Source organism: Loxodonta africana, chromosome 3 (assembly GCF_030014295.1).
Source record: "Loxodonta africana isolate mLoxAfr1 chromosome 3, mLoxAfr1.hap2, whole genome shotgun sequence".
Taxonomy (NCBI): Eukaryota; Metazoa; Chordata; class Mammalia; order Proboscidea; family Elephantidae; genus Loxodonta; species Loxodonta africana.
In genome coordinates this window covers 95,377,967-95,394,660 of record NC_087344.1, presented here as the reverse complement: position 1 = coordinate 95,394,660, position 16,694 = coordinate 95,377,967, and the positions used below count along the sequence as shown (strand labels likewise).

General features: G+C 36.4%; 2 protein-coding genes across 5 annotated transcripts in view; one reads left to right on the top strand and one right to left on the bottom strand.

Moving 5' to 3' along the window:
- The window catches only part of FYB2 (FYN binding protein 2), a 107,397-nt gene extending 104,656 nt beyond the window's left edge, over nt 1-2,741 (top strand). The window contains exons 19-20 of the mRNA XM_064279952.1: nt 2,067-2,223; nt 2,683-2,741. Of these exons, the coding sequence (XP_064136022.1) occupies nt 2,067-2,223; nt 2,683-2,741 (216 nt within the window). The remainder of the gene's footprint in view (nt 1-2,066; nt 2,224-2,682) is intronic.
- The window catches only part of PRKAA2 (protein kinase AMP-activated catalytic subunit alpha 2), a 125,511-nt gene continuing 111,128 nt past the window's right edge, over nt 2,312-16,694 (bottom strand). For 3 of the 4 annotated variants that reach the window (XM_003411055.4, XM_023549552.2, XM_023549551.2), the window contains one exon: nt 2,312-15,357. In XM_003411055.4, the coding sequence (XP_003411103.1) occupies nt 15,119-15,357 (239 nt within the window). In that variant the 3' untranslated portion in view covers nt 2,312-15,118. The remainder of the gene's footprint in view (nt 15,358-16,694) is intronic. The other variant, XM_023549550.2, reaches the window with a different exon arrangement.

The window sequence follows — 16,694 nt, the reverse complement described above, 5'->3', positions numbered from 1 at the left end:
CCTGGTGGATTCTAACTGTTGACCTTTTGGTTAGCAGCCATAGCTCTTAACCACTATGCCAGCAGGGTTTTCAAATCCCTTATAATCATTAATAACTCCTATTGAGACAAAAACTGGTTAGGGTTGCTATATCTAGAAGTTATGAAATGAAATGATCTCCAAACCATGATGTTATTTGAATAGTTGAAAAATGATTAATACAGCAAACCAAAAAAAAAAAACCAAACCCGGTGCCATCGAGTCAATACTGACTCATAGCAACCCTAAAGCAACTACTGGTTAAAAAGACCCCTCCATCCATCTGCTGGTTTTTCCCCCATTGTATTTGTGACTATATCATATGGAAGAAATTCCATTTCCCATAATGTATGATTCCATTCTTCCACATTACCTGTGGTGGGTTTTCTTGATATGCCATTTGAAAAACTACATCATTTCAATAATTTTTATTCAGCTCAAATCACGAAATATTTATTGGGTACCTCATTAGTACCAGGCACTGAGGATACAAAATAAATGACCCTCCATAATGAACAGTAGGTTTATTAAATGCTGTAACAGAAGTATATACAAAGTGCAGTTGGAATAGTAAATTATACATGGTAGTCATAAAAATCTTCATGCAAAATCATAAAAGAAGGGTATTTCAGGCACAGGAAACAGCATGGGCAATGGCATGGAAGAATGAACAGTGCCTGGTGTGTTCAAGGATTATCATATAGCTTGATGTTGCTTCAACAAAGGGGTCAGAGATGAGGGAATGGGAAACGACAGTATGCAAAGGATCTTGAATGCCAAGCTTAGAAATGTGTATCTTATCCTGAGAGCAACAGAGAATTTTTAGAACTTTATAAATAGGAGGGTGACCTAATCAGACTTGTATTTTAAAGAAATCACTGTGGTTCCAGAGTGAACAATGGCCTGGAAAGGGCAAGAAGACCAGTTAGGAAGCTATAATACTTTGTTTAAAAAAAACCCAAACAAACCCACTGCCGTTCAGTCGATTCTGACTCATAGCGACCCTATAGGACAGAGTAGAACTGCCCCATAGTTTCCAAGGAGCACCTGGTGGATGTGAACTGCCGACCTTTTGGTTAGCAGCTGTAGCTCTTAACCACTATGCCAGGTGAAAAAAATTATCTACCTTGTGGATCAGATCCCATTTGATGTAGGGTGATTTTATAATTTATCCTCCAAATTTAGGACACTTCTGAAAGTAAAAGAAGGCACTCTTAATCATCATAATAATTACTTGTAAATAAAGACAATAATTGTAAACAGACTGTCCTAGGCAAAGACAGATGTTTGGTCACCCTAATTTTGTGGAGTAGACATCTGGAAATACAATCTAGATATTCTGGAACTGTGTTTTTTTTTTTTTTTTTTTCCTGGCCAATAGATTTTAATACATTAGAAGGTGATATACCTGTAGATGTATAGGCAAGCTAGATTATTACACAGAAGAATATTCCCTGAGATCATAAATTGACTTTCTCATCAGTTGTTTCATGAATGCCTCCTCCTGACCACAAAAGGAGAGTGGGAATTGCCCCATACACCCCATTACCAGTATTTTTAAGTATACGTGCTATCAACACATATAAGCATATATACGCCTACCCAGAAAGGTAGGGTAGAAAGACAATGCCATGTAGAAATGGTGGGTATGAAAGAACATTATAAACTCTTGGTTTGGTGGTCACTTTATTATTGTAAAAGTTAACATACTATCCATGGTAATTAATTTATACCCACACATTACAGCCTTCTCACCCACTGAGATTCATTCTAGCACAATTAGATAATGGGTGTGAAAACATTCTGAAAAGTATAATCATATCAAATGTAAGATGGTGGCATTTTACTATTATTCCCTTAAATTACATTCCTTTCACTGTATATCTTGCCATTATTTTCTGTTCCCTTGGATGTTATTTAACCAATCAATATCTAGCATCTTGGGTTTATTTTGAGGTAACTTTATTATGGCCTCCATTAATTTTGTTATAATGGAAAATAATAAAAAAACATGTAAGCATGGTCTGATTAGTTATTTCTCATTTCAGTATGACAAAGAGATTACTGTCATCAACACAGCAGTGGCATGTTCCAGTAATTCAAGAAAGGGCATATTTGATTTGCCAATAACCCCTGGAGAAGAACTGGAAGTCATTGATATTACTGAACAGAATCTAGTGATATGTCGCAATTCTGAAGGCAAATGTAAGCTTATTGTCCTACCACTCACAAAATTGCAATCATTGCTGCTAAAAAAAAAAAAAAAAGAAAGAAAAAAACTTAAAGCATTCTCTCCATAGCTTTCAGATTAGTAATAGTAAGTTTTGTTTTTATAGATGGACATGTGCTAATTGAACATCTAGATTTCAAGTAAGTGGTTTGATTTTATACTTCACATCATGGGTTCTAAATATTTAATACATAGTTGCATACGTCAGTCTCAAGGGAAGACTAATGAATTTATTGAAATTCATGGAACATTTTGAAAATTAGATATGCAGTGCTTTATAAGGAAGGATCCCTGGTGGTGCAACAGAGCATATTTATAAACATTTTAAACAAGCATAAAAACATTAAATAGGCTAAGAAATTCCACAGAAAGCTCCTACTCATGACTCCATTAGCCTATAGTTCCAAATGCATGTGTATTTTTCTCTTTTTCAGGCATCAAGGCTGGTCACCTTAAGAAGACCAACACCAAACGGTATGGGCTTCACACGTAAGAACTAGTTCTAAGGTCTTAGTCCTGTCTCACATCAGTTTCAGTGTCAATGCCAAAACGAGACGGTGAAGTCTGTGCAAACTTTCACTTTAAATTTAGGAGAGAAAAACAAAAACAAATCCTCCACATTTAGATGTTGGTTTTACTCCTCAAAGGTTATCTTTCAATGCCTTTTTCAATATCTATTTCACTGCTGGTTTTAGAGAATGTGAAACTGTGTGTTAGCATTTAAGCACTTGTTTAATGGGCCATATCCCAAGTTAGAAATCATGCCTTATGGCGCCGAGTCAGCTGTACAGATGCTTTGCTTCTAATATTAGTACACTATTGTTTGAATTTCTCTAGATGATGTTGTGCATTTAAATTGGGTACAATTCTGAACAGTAAATAGTATAACTACAGTCTCTTAAATATTCAAATTCAAGATAAAATCTTAAAATAATTATGGCTTAATCTTTAAAAACCAACATATAATAAGTATCCTGCTTTATCACAAAAATAGTATCAGGAAAAAATGCTGCTCAACATTGGTTTCTTTTGGCAATAGTTTGCTAAATAGTTTCCTAAATTCATCCAATATCATTTTAAGGAGTGCCTAACTACAGTTAACAAAATCTAAATAGTGTATATGCTGTATCACTTTAAAACATCCTGTTACTCAAAATAAGGAAAATTGCCACTGTTTTGCCAATACCTGAACACCTAGGTATTCAAATAGAATTCATATGTATTTTCATGAAAGTAAAGAAAAAATTAAAAAACTGAGCTATAAATAACATTTATTCTATTTTTAAAAAATAATACACAATGATGAGATAAATTCTACATGCACATTGAACTGTTGTTAAAAATTTTAAGTGGCTTCTTCAACACTAAAAACTGAAGAATTTTGCTCAGTTCTTAAACCCAAACCAAACCCACTGCCATCGAGTTGATTCCAACTCATAGCAACCCTACAGGACAGAGCAGAACTGCCCCATGTGGTTTCCAAGGAGTGCCTGGTAGATTCAAACTGCTGAGTTTCTGGTTAGTAGCCATAACTCTTAACCACTACGCCATCAGGGCTTCCAGAGTAGGATGCCACATAGGGTTTCTAAGGAGTGGCTGATGGATTCGAACTGCCGAAGTTTTGGTTAGAAGGCAAACTCTGAATCACTATGCCACCAGGGCTTTAAAGCAGGGTGATTTTGGCTTTGAAGGGTGTGCCATGCCTTCATCCTTTCTACTTGAAATATTTTTTAAGCTTCTAGGTTCTTTTATCTTCTTTTTCATGTTCCAAATGGCACTTACCTATAAAAGCACAGTGTATTCTAGAAGACACTCAGAAATCAAAGGTATTTACAAAGTTCTGGGTTTAAAGAGGGAGATGGTAAAGAGATTACAACTAACATAATTATAATAAGCAAGGTATGAATGGAGTATCCAGATACTTCAGAAAGCTTTTACAGAGAAGGTGACACTGAAGCTTGGTCTTTTAAGTATTTGCTAGGCAAGGCACAGCAAAAATCCATGCTGTGTATGGTGACTAGGAAGAAGTTCAGTGTAAACTGTGGTATGTCTAGTGGAAAGTTTTAAGAACTGTTTGGAATGGGGTAAATTTGGGATAGAATGTGACTGAGTTCACATACTATGCTAAGGAACTTGGATTTTTTCATCTAGACAGGGAGTCACTCAAGGGTTTTAAGTAGGAAGGCAATGCCAGATGTTTAGGGAGAAAAGAAACAAACACAGCAATATCACAGGTTAGATTACAGAGAGGAGAGACTAGTTGTATTTGCAATGTTCTAGGCAAACGAGCATTAAGCCTTAATTTAAGATAGTCCCTTCTTATAACATGTCCAAAGTAAAAGGGATAACATGTCCAAAGTACATGAGACAAATTCTCGCCATCCTCACTTCTAAGGAACATTCTGGCTGTTCTTCTTCCAAGACAGATTTGTTCATTCTCCTGGCAGTCCGTGGTATATTCTGTATTCTTCACCAACACCATAATTCAAGGGCATCGATCCTTCTTTGGTCTTACTTATTCACTGTCCAGCTTTCACGTGCATATGAGGTGATTGAAAATACCAAGGCTTGGATCAGGCGCACCTTAGTCCTCAGAGTGACATCTTTGCTTTTTAACACTTTAAAGAGGTCTTTTGCAGATTTGCCCAGTACAACTACTACTTAGTCACTATTTATCGATGTGATGTAAGATTTTAAGGAAAAATAATTACAGCGAGACCCAGAAACTAAAGGGACTGCCATGTTTTTCTGGGTCTTACAAGTTTTCCGCCTTTGATAGGGTACAGTCGTACCACTTTTTATTGCTTATTTTAGTGGAAAATATTTGAACTTTCCTTCTCAGGCCTTACTGTATTCCTATCCATACTCAATGTGGTTATGTTTCTACTCAACATCAGCCACATTTCTTCCATTTTTTGAATAACAGCATTCCAACTAAGTTTCTCACATTATTTATCTGCAAGGTTTTTTTTAAGGTAAACACCATAACTAAGACATCAGTGATGTCCCAAGCAGATGCCTACTGTCTCCTAAAAACCCAAAGACTTAAGTCTCTATTTAAATTTTAATTTTGTACAAAAAGATGTAAGAAAAAATAACATTGTCAGATAAGGGGCAGCATACAGGGGCACTTGACCCTAAGAGACTAATGCTGACCCACTCATAAACTCATTTATGGGCCAGGCCTCCAATAACTTTAACATGCACCAATAAAGGTTTCCCTTTCTCCTTCTGAGACCTCTATGAAACACCAGGACTGCAAAGATGACAGCATCCTCTTGACCAGGCCCTCTCCTGCATGTCCTCAGAACTTTTAAAATGTATATTCTATGGGGAAGAACAGGAAGTGGGGGGGAAAAAGAATATATAATGACAAAATCCCATAAAGTGACTGCCTCTTAGTAACAAAGTTATGGATGAGATTCTTCTCAGCTTTAAACTTCCTGTACTTTTCAAGTTTCCTAAAATAAGCATCCATTACTTTTGCTATTTAGGAAATAAAGGAAACATTTTCACTAACAAAAATAAATCCATTCCCTTAAAAGTTTGGATAAAGCACATTCAAATCTTTACTTATATATTCTGATTTTGATAATACACTTTTTTGCAATGAGGGCTAGAGTATAATGATTTTCAAAAAGTTGCTTTTAGATACATGAATATGGAAGGTGAGAATTTTAAGTACAGAGGATTACATCCACATTGCTTTGCTTGCTCTCTTTCTCAGCAGCCTTTACTGTAAAATTCTATTAGCCTGAGGTATTCTAGGTCATTCCTATTCTATGGCTGTAGTAAGCAGGATTTTGGCTTCCATGATCTTCATCCCTGGTGTTATGCCTGTGAATATGTTATGCAACATGACAAAAGGAACTTTACATATAGAATTAAGGTTGCTAATCCCTGTTGAGCTTTGTGATGGTTAATGTTGTGTGTCAACTTGAGTTGGCTATGATTCTCAGTGGTTTGGCAGTTATGATGTAGTTTGGCAGTTATGTGATGATGTAATTCAGCAGTTATGTAAATGACGTAACCAACTCCATGATGAGATCTGCTATCAGCAGCCAATCAGTTGAAAAGGAGTTTCCTTGAGAGTGTGGCCTGCCTCCAGTAATGTAAATGGATATTCCTGCATCTGGTTCTACATCTTCTCACCTCCAGTTCTTAGGGCTTCAGCTAGCAGCTCACCTCCCATTCTTGGACTTCATCAACCTCTGCAGCCTGTGAGCCAACAGCTTGCTGTCTGATCTGCCAGTCTTGGGTTCATCAGCCCCTGCAGCTAAATGAGTCAGGAAAAGCCTCCAGCCTGATGCCTGACCTATGGACTTGGGACTTGCCAGCCACTACAACCGTGTCAGCCATTTCCTTCAGATAAATTTGTCTCTCTCTCTAAACCAGCTTCACTGGTTTTCTCTGGAGAACTCAGTCTAAGACAACCTTAAAATAGGGAGATTAGCCTAAATGATGTGGGTGTTCCCAGTTTAATCACGTGGGCCTTTAAAAGTGGAAGAGGAAGGCAGAAAGTCAGCCAGCCAGTCAGAGAGATATATGGTGGAAATGGGAGAGGCAGGCACGATCCAAAGCATGAACCCACTGTTCCTAGTCTTTCAGATGAAGGGAGCAATGGGCAGGGAATGCAAGTGGTCCACAGAAGCTATACATGATCCCAGCCAACAACCAGTAGGGAAATCAAGACCTCAATCCTACAACAGCATGGAACTGAATTCTGCCAACAATCTGAATAAGCGTGGAAGTGAATTCTTCCCCAGACCCCTGCTCTGCCAACACTTTGGTTTTCAGTCTTGTGAGACTCGAAGCAGAAAAACCAACAAAGCTCATTGGACTTCTGACTTATAAAACTGTAAGATAATACATTTGTGTTAAGTTGCTAAGTTTATAGTAACTTGTTAAGATAGCAATAGAAAACCAATACAATGGCTAAAGCTAGAAACTACAATGTGGAACAAAGAGGAAAAAATGGACAAAGATGGTGTGAAATCTCCAAAGAGTCATAGGCCATCCTTTTTCTGTAGCTTCCTCTGTAACTAGAAGTTGGCCTGAGGAATATTAAGTTAATGACTAAAAACAAAAGGAGCGTGCACATTAATTAGAATCTTTGATTTTTGTAGGGGGGAAGCTTATAAACAATCAGATAAGCTGCTTTTCTCTTTTGTGTCTATTACCTATGCGTTTCATAGAATGCAAATGGTAACTGGGAGAACCTGTAACTACAGAATGCTATGTAATTCAAGAACATCTTTCCTGCACAGTTAGTGGAAGAAAGATCCTTCCCATTGATCATTTAACACTCACAAAAAGTACATAAACAAAACTTAAATTTGGATTTATGGTTATTAAAACACAAAAGCACTGGAAAACTGGTCTTTTTTTCCACCCCCCCTTGAAGCCAATTATAAAAAGTCATCCCTGATTTCAACAGTTAAAATAAGTTTTTAAAATAGGTATGTGATCAAGTGCTCCAACTAATGGATGGGATTTTTTTTTTTCCAAAGATGAACTAAGAATGAATGCACGATGCTCTTGAAAAAAAAATTTGATTAATTAATATCAGATCTTATATTATGATTACCATGGACATAACCTAATGGGTGTCAACTTTCAGTTTTATTTGTTGCACTCAAAATTCACTGTGTGATATTTAAGCATATAGAAAACACAACCATACTTGCTCGAACAATATCACCATTACGGTTTAGAGTTCACAGTTCTATAACGACTTTACAATAAACACTCAAAACATTGTACAGCCTTAGAGGTTTGTGAACAGTCTTGAGAGAAAGCTGTATTTTGGTACATTAAGGCAGCTTCAGCCAACACTTTAAGAAATTCTGAATAAGAATATTTGCGCAGCAAAAGACAAGTTTGATATTTGGATATTTGACATTTTTAAGAAATCCAAAAGCAGTCACTTAAAATAAGAATGCCATAATTTGTGAAGCTGTGGTCTCACACATTTTTACCACTATATTAAAGTACCACTAAGACACACCTAAAATTCAAGATACTCATCCTGTCAATATCAAAGACATCTATATTTTAAAAAGGGAATAGATTTAAATTAAATATGGGGATGATAAACCCAGCACTTAGAGGGCCCTCCAAACAGTTTCTCACACACATCTGTGAGGTAGGTTAAGTATTATCCACATTTTGTAGATGAGAAAACTAAAGGAGGTTATGTGACCTGCTGCTGTCACAGCAACCAAATCGAGAATCAGATTGTACTTAGCTCTGCACTTTTTTTTTTCCTTTAACAAATGTTTTAAAGGGTTGACATATAAAAATTGCTTATTCATTGCATACATTTTAAAAACATAAGAAGGCAACCAAACTTTTATCAAGGTGACTTAAAAAGTAAAGCAACATAAAAGAAATAGAAAAATAGATTTTGTGAATAACTTCTGAGAGTGATAAGGTGAGGTCTGGCCAAACAGGCAAAAGCAAACAACTAGATCATTTGTTGAGGGCACATCTAAGGAAAAATGAGGGGAATTAGAAAACAACTAGAGAAAATACAGTTCAAAGAGTTTTTGACTAATTATTACTGTCCCTATAATTTAAGAGAGAAGGCACAATTTAAGGTTTTGTTTTGTTTTGAATTTTAGAACAGTAGAAACATTTCAGTTAAATGTTATCTACAAAAACGGCCTTTCCTTGTAATAAAGCTTACTTCAAAGGAACTTGTAACTGTAAAAAAAATGCATGCTTAAATTAGCAGCAAAAATTAACCATACAATTCTCCTTGGCTAGAATGTTCCTGTTCCTCCTGAAAATTTTAAATCAACACAAAGTAGTAAACCTAGAATAAGTTTTTTTCTTAAATCACACTGTGTGAACCCTGTCAAAATTCTATGTATGTTCAAAAAATTTTTCATGCTAACTTTACTTTTTTTCCTGGAAAGAGAGCTCTAAGACTTCCTTAATTGCACTTTAAATGTAATTGGAATTTACTACCCTGCTTGTCCAAATAATCATGAGTTACTTCCATAAAATCAAAACTGCTGTAGATACAAACCATAGTTACCAAAACTCACATACACAGTCATGGCTGCAAACTGGCACTGTATGCAAGGCTGGCAGTAAACCTTAACAGTGGCTCACAAAATTAATACAAGTCCACAGTCTGCTAACTTCTAGACCCAGCCTGGTTCTTATCAGGCTATAGCTGAAGAAGTTTAATTAAAACTCCATCCAGTCTAGACTGTGGGTCCTGTTCTTCAGGCTGCTACTGCTCAGGGGCATCAAATGCATCATAATTATAAGTAAGGATTCTAGCAACTTGTTTAAATAAGGTTTTATATAATTTTTAAGGCTCTTCAAACAAATTATATTGCAACGTTTTATAAGGTTTAGGGGATATGAAGCTGATAATAATTAGGTAGTTCATGAACAGGAATATACTCTATGAAAAGTGTTATATAATATGCATACAAAATGAACAATTATCAATTTAGATAAACTTAATTTAGATCATAGTAAAAAACTATAGTAATTTATATAGGGGCTGGGGCTAGGTTTCCTTTTTTAAAAAGATTGTGCTGTAACAATCATGTAAATAAAATTACGGGAAGAATCATATCCTAAAAAGTTTCTTCAGTTTTTTTAAGCACCCTCAATAACTTAGAAGTACTTACAAAAATTAATGTGCTAATCATTAATGTTTCAGATAATTATACCCAGTTAGTACAATCAAGTGGTTCAAATAACTAAGCTATATTTAGTTAAGACTACTTTATATCCCTCTAAGACTTGAAAGTAATATATCTGTAATATTTTTATTACTCAACTACTCAGATGTTTCATTAATTTAGACCGTTCTTCCCAAGAAGGGTGGTGTGCTAAAGAGATCACCGCTGAATACCTAAATAGCATTAGAGCTTTATGAAGAGCTTTCTAATCCCACTTCCTCATCTGGAAAATGTGAAAATACCTTTTCTGGCTACCTCACAAAGTTACTGTAATGTCTTAAATGACTTCATAGATATGGAAGAGCTCTGGATCTAAAAATCACTATAAAAATGTATGAAATGTGTCCATTGCTCCAAATTAGTAATGCTTTGCTTTATGTATTATCTGCCAAGTGGACATCATATTTTAACATGCTTGGTTTGCTGAATGATTTTTTGCCATTTGTATTCCACAGGGCAGCTGCATTTAGAAAGATTCAAGTATTTACCTTTAAAATGCCTCACCAAACAGAGCATTCACAGTAGTATAAAAACTCTAACTAAAAATATATAAAAAGTAAACACTAACACAAATCATATGAAAAGACAGAACTTTAAAGTTCAAAAGTACCATGTTGTTGTTAGTTGCCATGGAGTCTAGTCTGACTCATGGTGACCCCATGTATGCAGAGTAGAACTGCCCTATATAGGGTCCACTTGAGCCACCCAGGGACTCCTAAAGATATCACAGAGGTCTTTTAATCCATCCTTCCCATTTCAGGGGTTACAACAATGAGATTCAACACTGGATGTGACTTGCCAACAAATTACACTTACCCCTCATCCAGAGTTTTTAATAAAGATTTCTGAGAACTATTGAAATTACATTCCCTATTTAAAAAGTCACAGGGTGACTATCTGCTAAAGAAATGACAGATTGAAAGGTTTGGGTCTTTAAAAACAAACAGAACTATGAAGTAGACTAGCATTTAGACATTAAGATTTCATAGCAACTAACAACATTTAAATTATTAACCAGTGAATAGACAAAGATGCAGTGTTTGCGGTAGGCATGTTCTGAGTTTTTACAGTTTATAAATGGAAGACGTGGTACTTGTATTAACTCAGTATACTCTCTATATTAACAGAGGCTAGAGATAAATCCAAATAGTCAAAAAATCTGTTATAGTTGTCTATGATTATTTCCTAAATTATATATCATCTAAATTTGTATTCCTTGAGTATAAACTGGCTAGGAAATAAGAGAAAGCAAGCCCAGAATCATGTAACTGTCATGGAAAATCTATCTGCAGAAAATGGAGAACTGTCTGTTCTACGAACTCCCTGACATTAGACACACTATTATTTCTGGTTAGTTTAGGATTCTAGATTCTCTTTGTAACTGGCTAGTATCAAGGAATGCAAATATGAAGGGTTATAAAAGTGTCAATTAAAAGGTTTGTTGACCAAAACAAAACAGAAAGCAGCCAACAGTTTGCTTATCTCCATCCTTGCATGTTCAATTTGAGATGCAGTCTGTTGCTACATTAAAGGATGATAGGAATTAGATCTAAATAGTGTCCCATATAAAAAAAATTTAGAAAATGTTCACTGACTGTACAAATTCTGAAAGTCAGTCAATGGTATATCCATTACCCATAGAGCCATAAGCATGAATCACTAGCTCCTTATTCCTTCTTACAGGTAATCTTGTTTAAAGTTTTTCAGTCATCCATTAATACACACACAGAATAAAGTTTCCCAAACAATGCCACCACCACCTGATTAAGTAAATCAAGGTGTTATGAAACAAGCTACAAACATATAAAATTCTACGTAGTCTAACACATGTTCAAGATGAACATGTCCTCAGGTTAAAATGAAATGATATTGACCTTGAACCAGATTCTCTGCAACAACCGATAAAGGAAAACAAAGGAAGTGCTATCTTAATTTCATTCTTTACTTCTCTAATTATGGCAACCTGGGACAACGATTTTCCTAAAAATATTTTTTCCCAATTTGCCTTTTCCCATGGGATATTAAATTTAAAAAAAAAAAGAAGTTTTTATGGTTAAACCAATTTGGGAAGGGCAGGGTTAAACAAAGTCAAACAGTTTTGTTTTCATGGAATGACTTCTCAAAGCCCCTACTGTTCATATACATTGTCATCCTCGAGGAGGAGTGTGGCATGTAGCATTTTCCAAACTTACTGAACGGATTTTTTTTTTTTTGCAGAGCATCTTGCACAACACACTTTGGGAAATGCTATTCTAGAACCAAATGGAGCCCATTTCCCTGACACAGCCAAGGTCTTGTCTATAACCTAATAATAGATGCTCTCTTCCAGAACCTTCACTGGATAAACTGTTCCAAATCTATCTGCCCACATCTGCAATTAACCAGTTTACAAGACTGAAACGTAGGAAGTGATTTTGAGTTGGCAACTGATTCTTTCCCTCTCGGTACCCATTAGCAACGAAAAGTTCCTAATGTACTGGACTGAACCTTCTGAAATCTCTACAAACCAATTTCTTGTACCATCTAGATTTACAGAATGGCTGTGCTTTAAAAACTTTAACATACAAAGAAACAAAACTGAGACCGTTAGTTTTCCTAAGATTCAACAGGTAACTATTAGGCTGTGGATGATATGATTTATATAATACTCATCCACATAAAAAGTAATTTTGATATGATCAAGTTTCTAATACCTGATTTATTAGACTAATGAAGCTAAAATGCCACTGGATTCCATCCTGCTTATTCTCCACCTTCAAAATTGTGGATGTTGTCCTTGGGATAAGAAATCAGATTAATTCCTTACTTCTCAGGTCATCCCATTCATAGGCAAATATTATGAAGTGGCCCTATTTTTCCCAAGAGAGGCATTTATACATTTGGAGAAACCAAAATTATGCCATATCTGTAATGCACATCAGACTAACGCCGCAGGACTGCCTGTTGTTGTTAGTCCCCATCGAGCCAACTCCAACTCATGGAGACCCCATGTGTGCAGAGCAGAGCAGAGCTGCTCCATAGGGTTTTCAAGGTTCTGTGTGACCTTTGGGAAGCAGATCACCATGTCTGCCTTCCAGGGCGCCTCTGGATGGGTTTGAAGCACCAACCTTTTGGCTAGCAGTGGATCGCTTAACTGTATGCGCCACCAAGGGGCTCCAGCAGGACTGCTTCTTGTTGTTATTGTCATATTTGGTTGTCATTGAGTCAATTCCAACTCATGATTCATGGGGACAGGACTGCTTACCCCTATTTAAAACAAAACAAAGCAAACCCCCCAACCAAAAGAAAACCACTCAAAAGTACCCCTGGATGCCACTAGATGGCAATCTTTCAAAGGTTAAAATTAAAACATCTCAAACCGCAACCTCTATCCTCTTTCCCAAATTGACAAACAAGGATTCTTTCCAATTTGATATTAACAAGCTGGACTTACAAGTTATTTAACACCATTTTTTAAAAGTTCTACAAAACAATATGATGTATGTGGCATAATGCAAACTCTTCATTTAAAAACTATTTAAGGATAAAAATACTTGTCTTCCACAAATAAACACAGGAGAAATTTGGTCTAACATTCTCATTTGCTTCTTGGTAGAAAATACATTATTTTTGGCAAAGATAAACCTGTCAAGCCAATGTCACTTTTCGCTTTCAAGTGCTTAATCTTCTCTAGGTAACTCTGGTGAATGTGATTGTTAACTATATTAAACAAAACAAATTAATAAATACAAATTACATAAATTACACATAATTTAAAAATTAAATATTTTTACTAAAACAAAAAATAATCAATTAGCTATTATCTACTCTGCTGTATATAGTTTTTTTAAACCTTAAAAATGACCTGTACAAAGCAAATCAAACAAAAACCTGTTTGCTTTTCCTTTAAAAGCACTGATGTGTGAATACATATATGTATATATGTAAACCACACATATAATTATTCAAGAGAATTTTTTTTTAAATGTTCTAAGGCTTCCCTGCCCTATCAGGTTCAACAGTGAAGGTCACAGCCTATCAAGCTTTGGAAGGACACGAAAGCCCTCAGGGTGAGAACAGTGTTTTCAAGTTGAACGATCAGCAACCACCACGACAGAGAACAAGGAAGGGGAACAAGAGAAGATTGAAAAGCTGAATCACTTAACCACCCGAGGAACAGACAATGAACAAAAACAATGGTGACGAAGGAAGGCTGGGCATCTGGGGAGTTGCAAGAACAAACTTAAGCTTCAAATAAAGAATTAGCACTGTGGGATGCAAGAGAACCCTAACACTCCCCACAAACACATAAACATGCACACTCAGTAAGAGAACAAAGATAAGAGTTCTCTTTTAAGAGACTATTGCTATTTTTGCTTTGTTTCATTTAAACATTTTATCCTTCTTGTTGAAGTGCAAAATTAAATAGAATCAAAAAGAATTTGAGAAAGGTAGGTTTTGAAGGCATGTGACTTTATAGAAAAGACAAAACTTGTTGCAACTCCAGATGTTCCAATACATTGTTCAGGGAGATCTCAAAGCCCTGAGTTAGTTACAGCTGTTTCTAAGGAACTTGGAAATTGTGGTTACCTTTTAAAGGACCACAGTCCTGCCACTGAACATTAGGCAGCATTTGCAACAACTGCTAGAAGAACTCAGCTTCAGAAATTCCGAGGTCTTTTAAGATTTCAACCTTTAAATACTATCTTACTAATGGTTGCTTTATTTTTTTACCTTATGCAAGAGAACTAGGGCATAAACATAGCTTAAAGCCTGCTGAATTTTAGAAAATAAACTGGATTTACCTATATCAAACAACAAAGCAAGGGGGTGTTGCCAAACCCTCAGATTGAGATGGGTCATCATTGAAGGTGTGTTAATCATACTGTAGTGAATTCACAATTTTAAATTAACAATAATCTGCATTATTGTTCACGTCTTAAAGAAGCTGCCTATGTGAAGTTATCATAGGCAAACGAGAATTACAGATTTCAACAGGTAAATAAAATGTCACAATTTTTTGTTTTCAGTTATTTCAATGGCATTGACTGTCCCCTAGAGATATTTGTGTCTCTCAATTAGTATTGCAGAGTATGTGATATCCAGTAGTGAGTAAGATAATAATTTCAAGAATATATCTGATTTTCACAGTGCAATAACAGAAAGACAGAGACTAGAGACGTTGTCAACGGGCTAAAGTAGTGATCAGACTGGCACACATTTCAAAAAAATCCATGGTGTGACTGCCCAGGCGAGGTGGAACTGAAGACAGTGTGCTCCCACTGGGGGAACCAGTGAAAGAGCCAGAAAGTGAATGGCTCTCTGCAGTTGTGGAATCAAAACTTGACCTTGGTCTATGTAAGCCAGCAGCAGAACAGGAACGCTGAGGTGTTGAGGAACCAGACCTCTGTTCCATCACTTCATCTGAAATGGACCAAAAAACAATTTTATGAAAGGTTTATTAGCTCCAGCACCTCTATGAAACTGCTATATCCAGAATATGAAGTAGTAAATATATCTGAGTTGGAGCCACTTTATAATCAATGTCACCATTTCAGTATTTGAGGAGCAGGAGTGGCAATACCTCTTCCCTCCTGCAATCATGGCTGACAACACTCATCAATCACATTTCCACACAGCCAAAATGTGGCCCTAAATCTTTCTCAACATAGTACTGGTCATTAACCTTGAAATCAAACCTTGAAGAAGAAAGCACATCCTTGGCTGCTTATTTTCTTGCTGTGTATCAACGAAAAAAATTATGATAAAAACAAAAGCTACCATCTTACCAAACCAAAAATCAAACCCATTGCTGTCAAGTTGATTCTGACTCATAGCTACCCTACAGGACAGAGCAGAACTGACCCACAGGGTTTCTAAGGAGCCGATGGTGGATTTGAACTGCTGACCTTTTGGTTAGCAGCCGTAGCTCACTATAGCTCTTAACCACTGCACCACCAGGGCTCCATGAAACAAGCACCAGATACTGCTGTGACTCAGATTCAAACAGGCTGCTGCAGCCCCAGCGAAAAGTACTAACCACTATACAATCACTACCTGCCACAAACATACTAGCAAGTGGCTCCAAAACTTCACTACACACTGGAATTGCCTAGGGGGGTGGGGATGGATCTTGTTAGAAATGAAGACTCCAAATTTCCCAGAAACCATCTCCAGAGATTATATTTTGGTAGGTCTGGGATTGTTCCCAAAAATCTGCATTTTAATCAGAACCCTAGGTCATTTTAATGAAAGTAGTATGGGAACATGTAAACACTGTTATAACTGATGGCAGTTCAAAAATAAAATTTAAATGTTCTGTTTAAAACAAGTTTCCTAAGTCTAAATTCATTTCCACTCTTGCCTATCCAGCACCCGACCCTTGGTTCATTCTGTTTTTATCCTGCTCGGGCCTCTGAACTGCATCATCATAGTTGTTTGACCCAGGTTTGACTCTTGGTACACATTAAATACCTGGGCCTGGCCACTTTCCCTGACTCCTGTGGCTCCTAAATTACTGTAAGTACCTAAGTCCAACCCAAATCCCAGGTCACTTTGGGCCACCGAGATGAGGGATGTTTAGGAGGTAGAAGTTTAGGTATTAACGATGCTAACAGTAAGAGAATATGAATGCAGAAATGGTACAAACAGCCTGAAGGCATCAGCTAATTTTAGATACAAGTTGCATCCCTATTGTTCCTTACTTTTTCTCCGCTGTTAACACTTCAAATGACTTTTTTATGCCAAAGAAGCACTTCTTT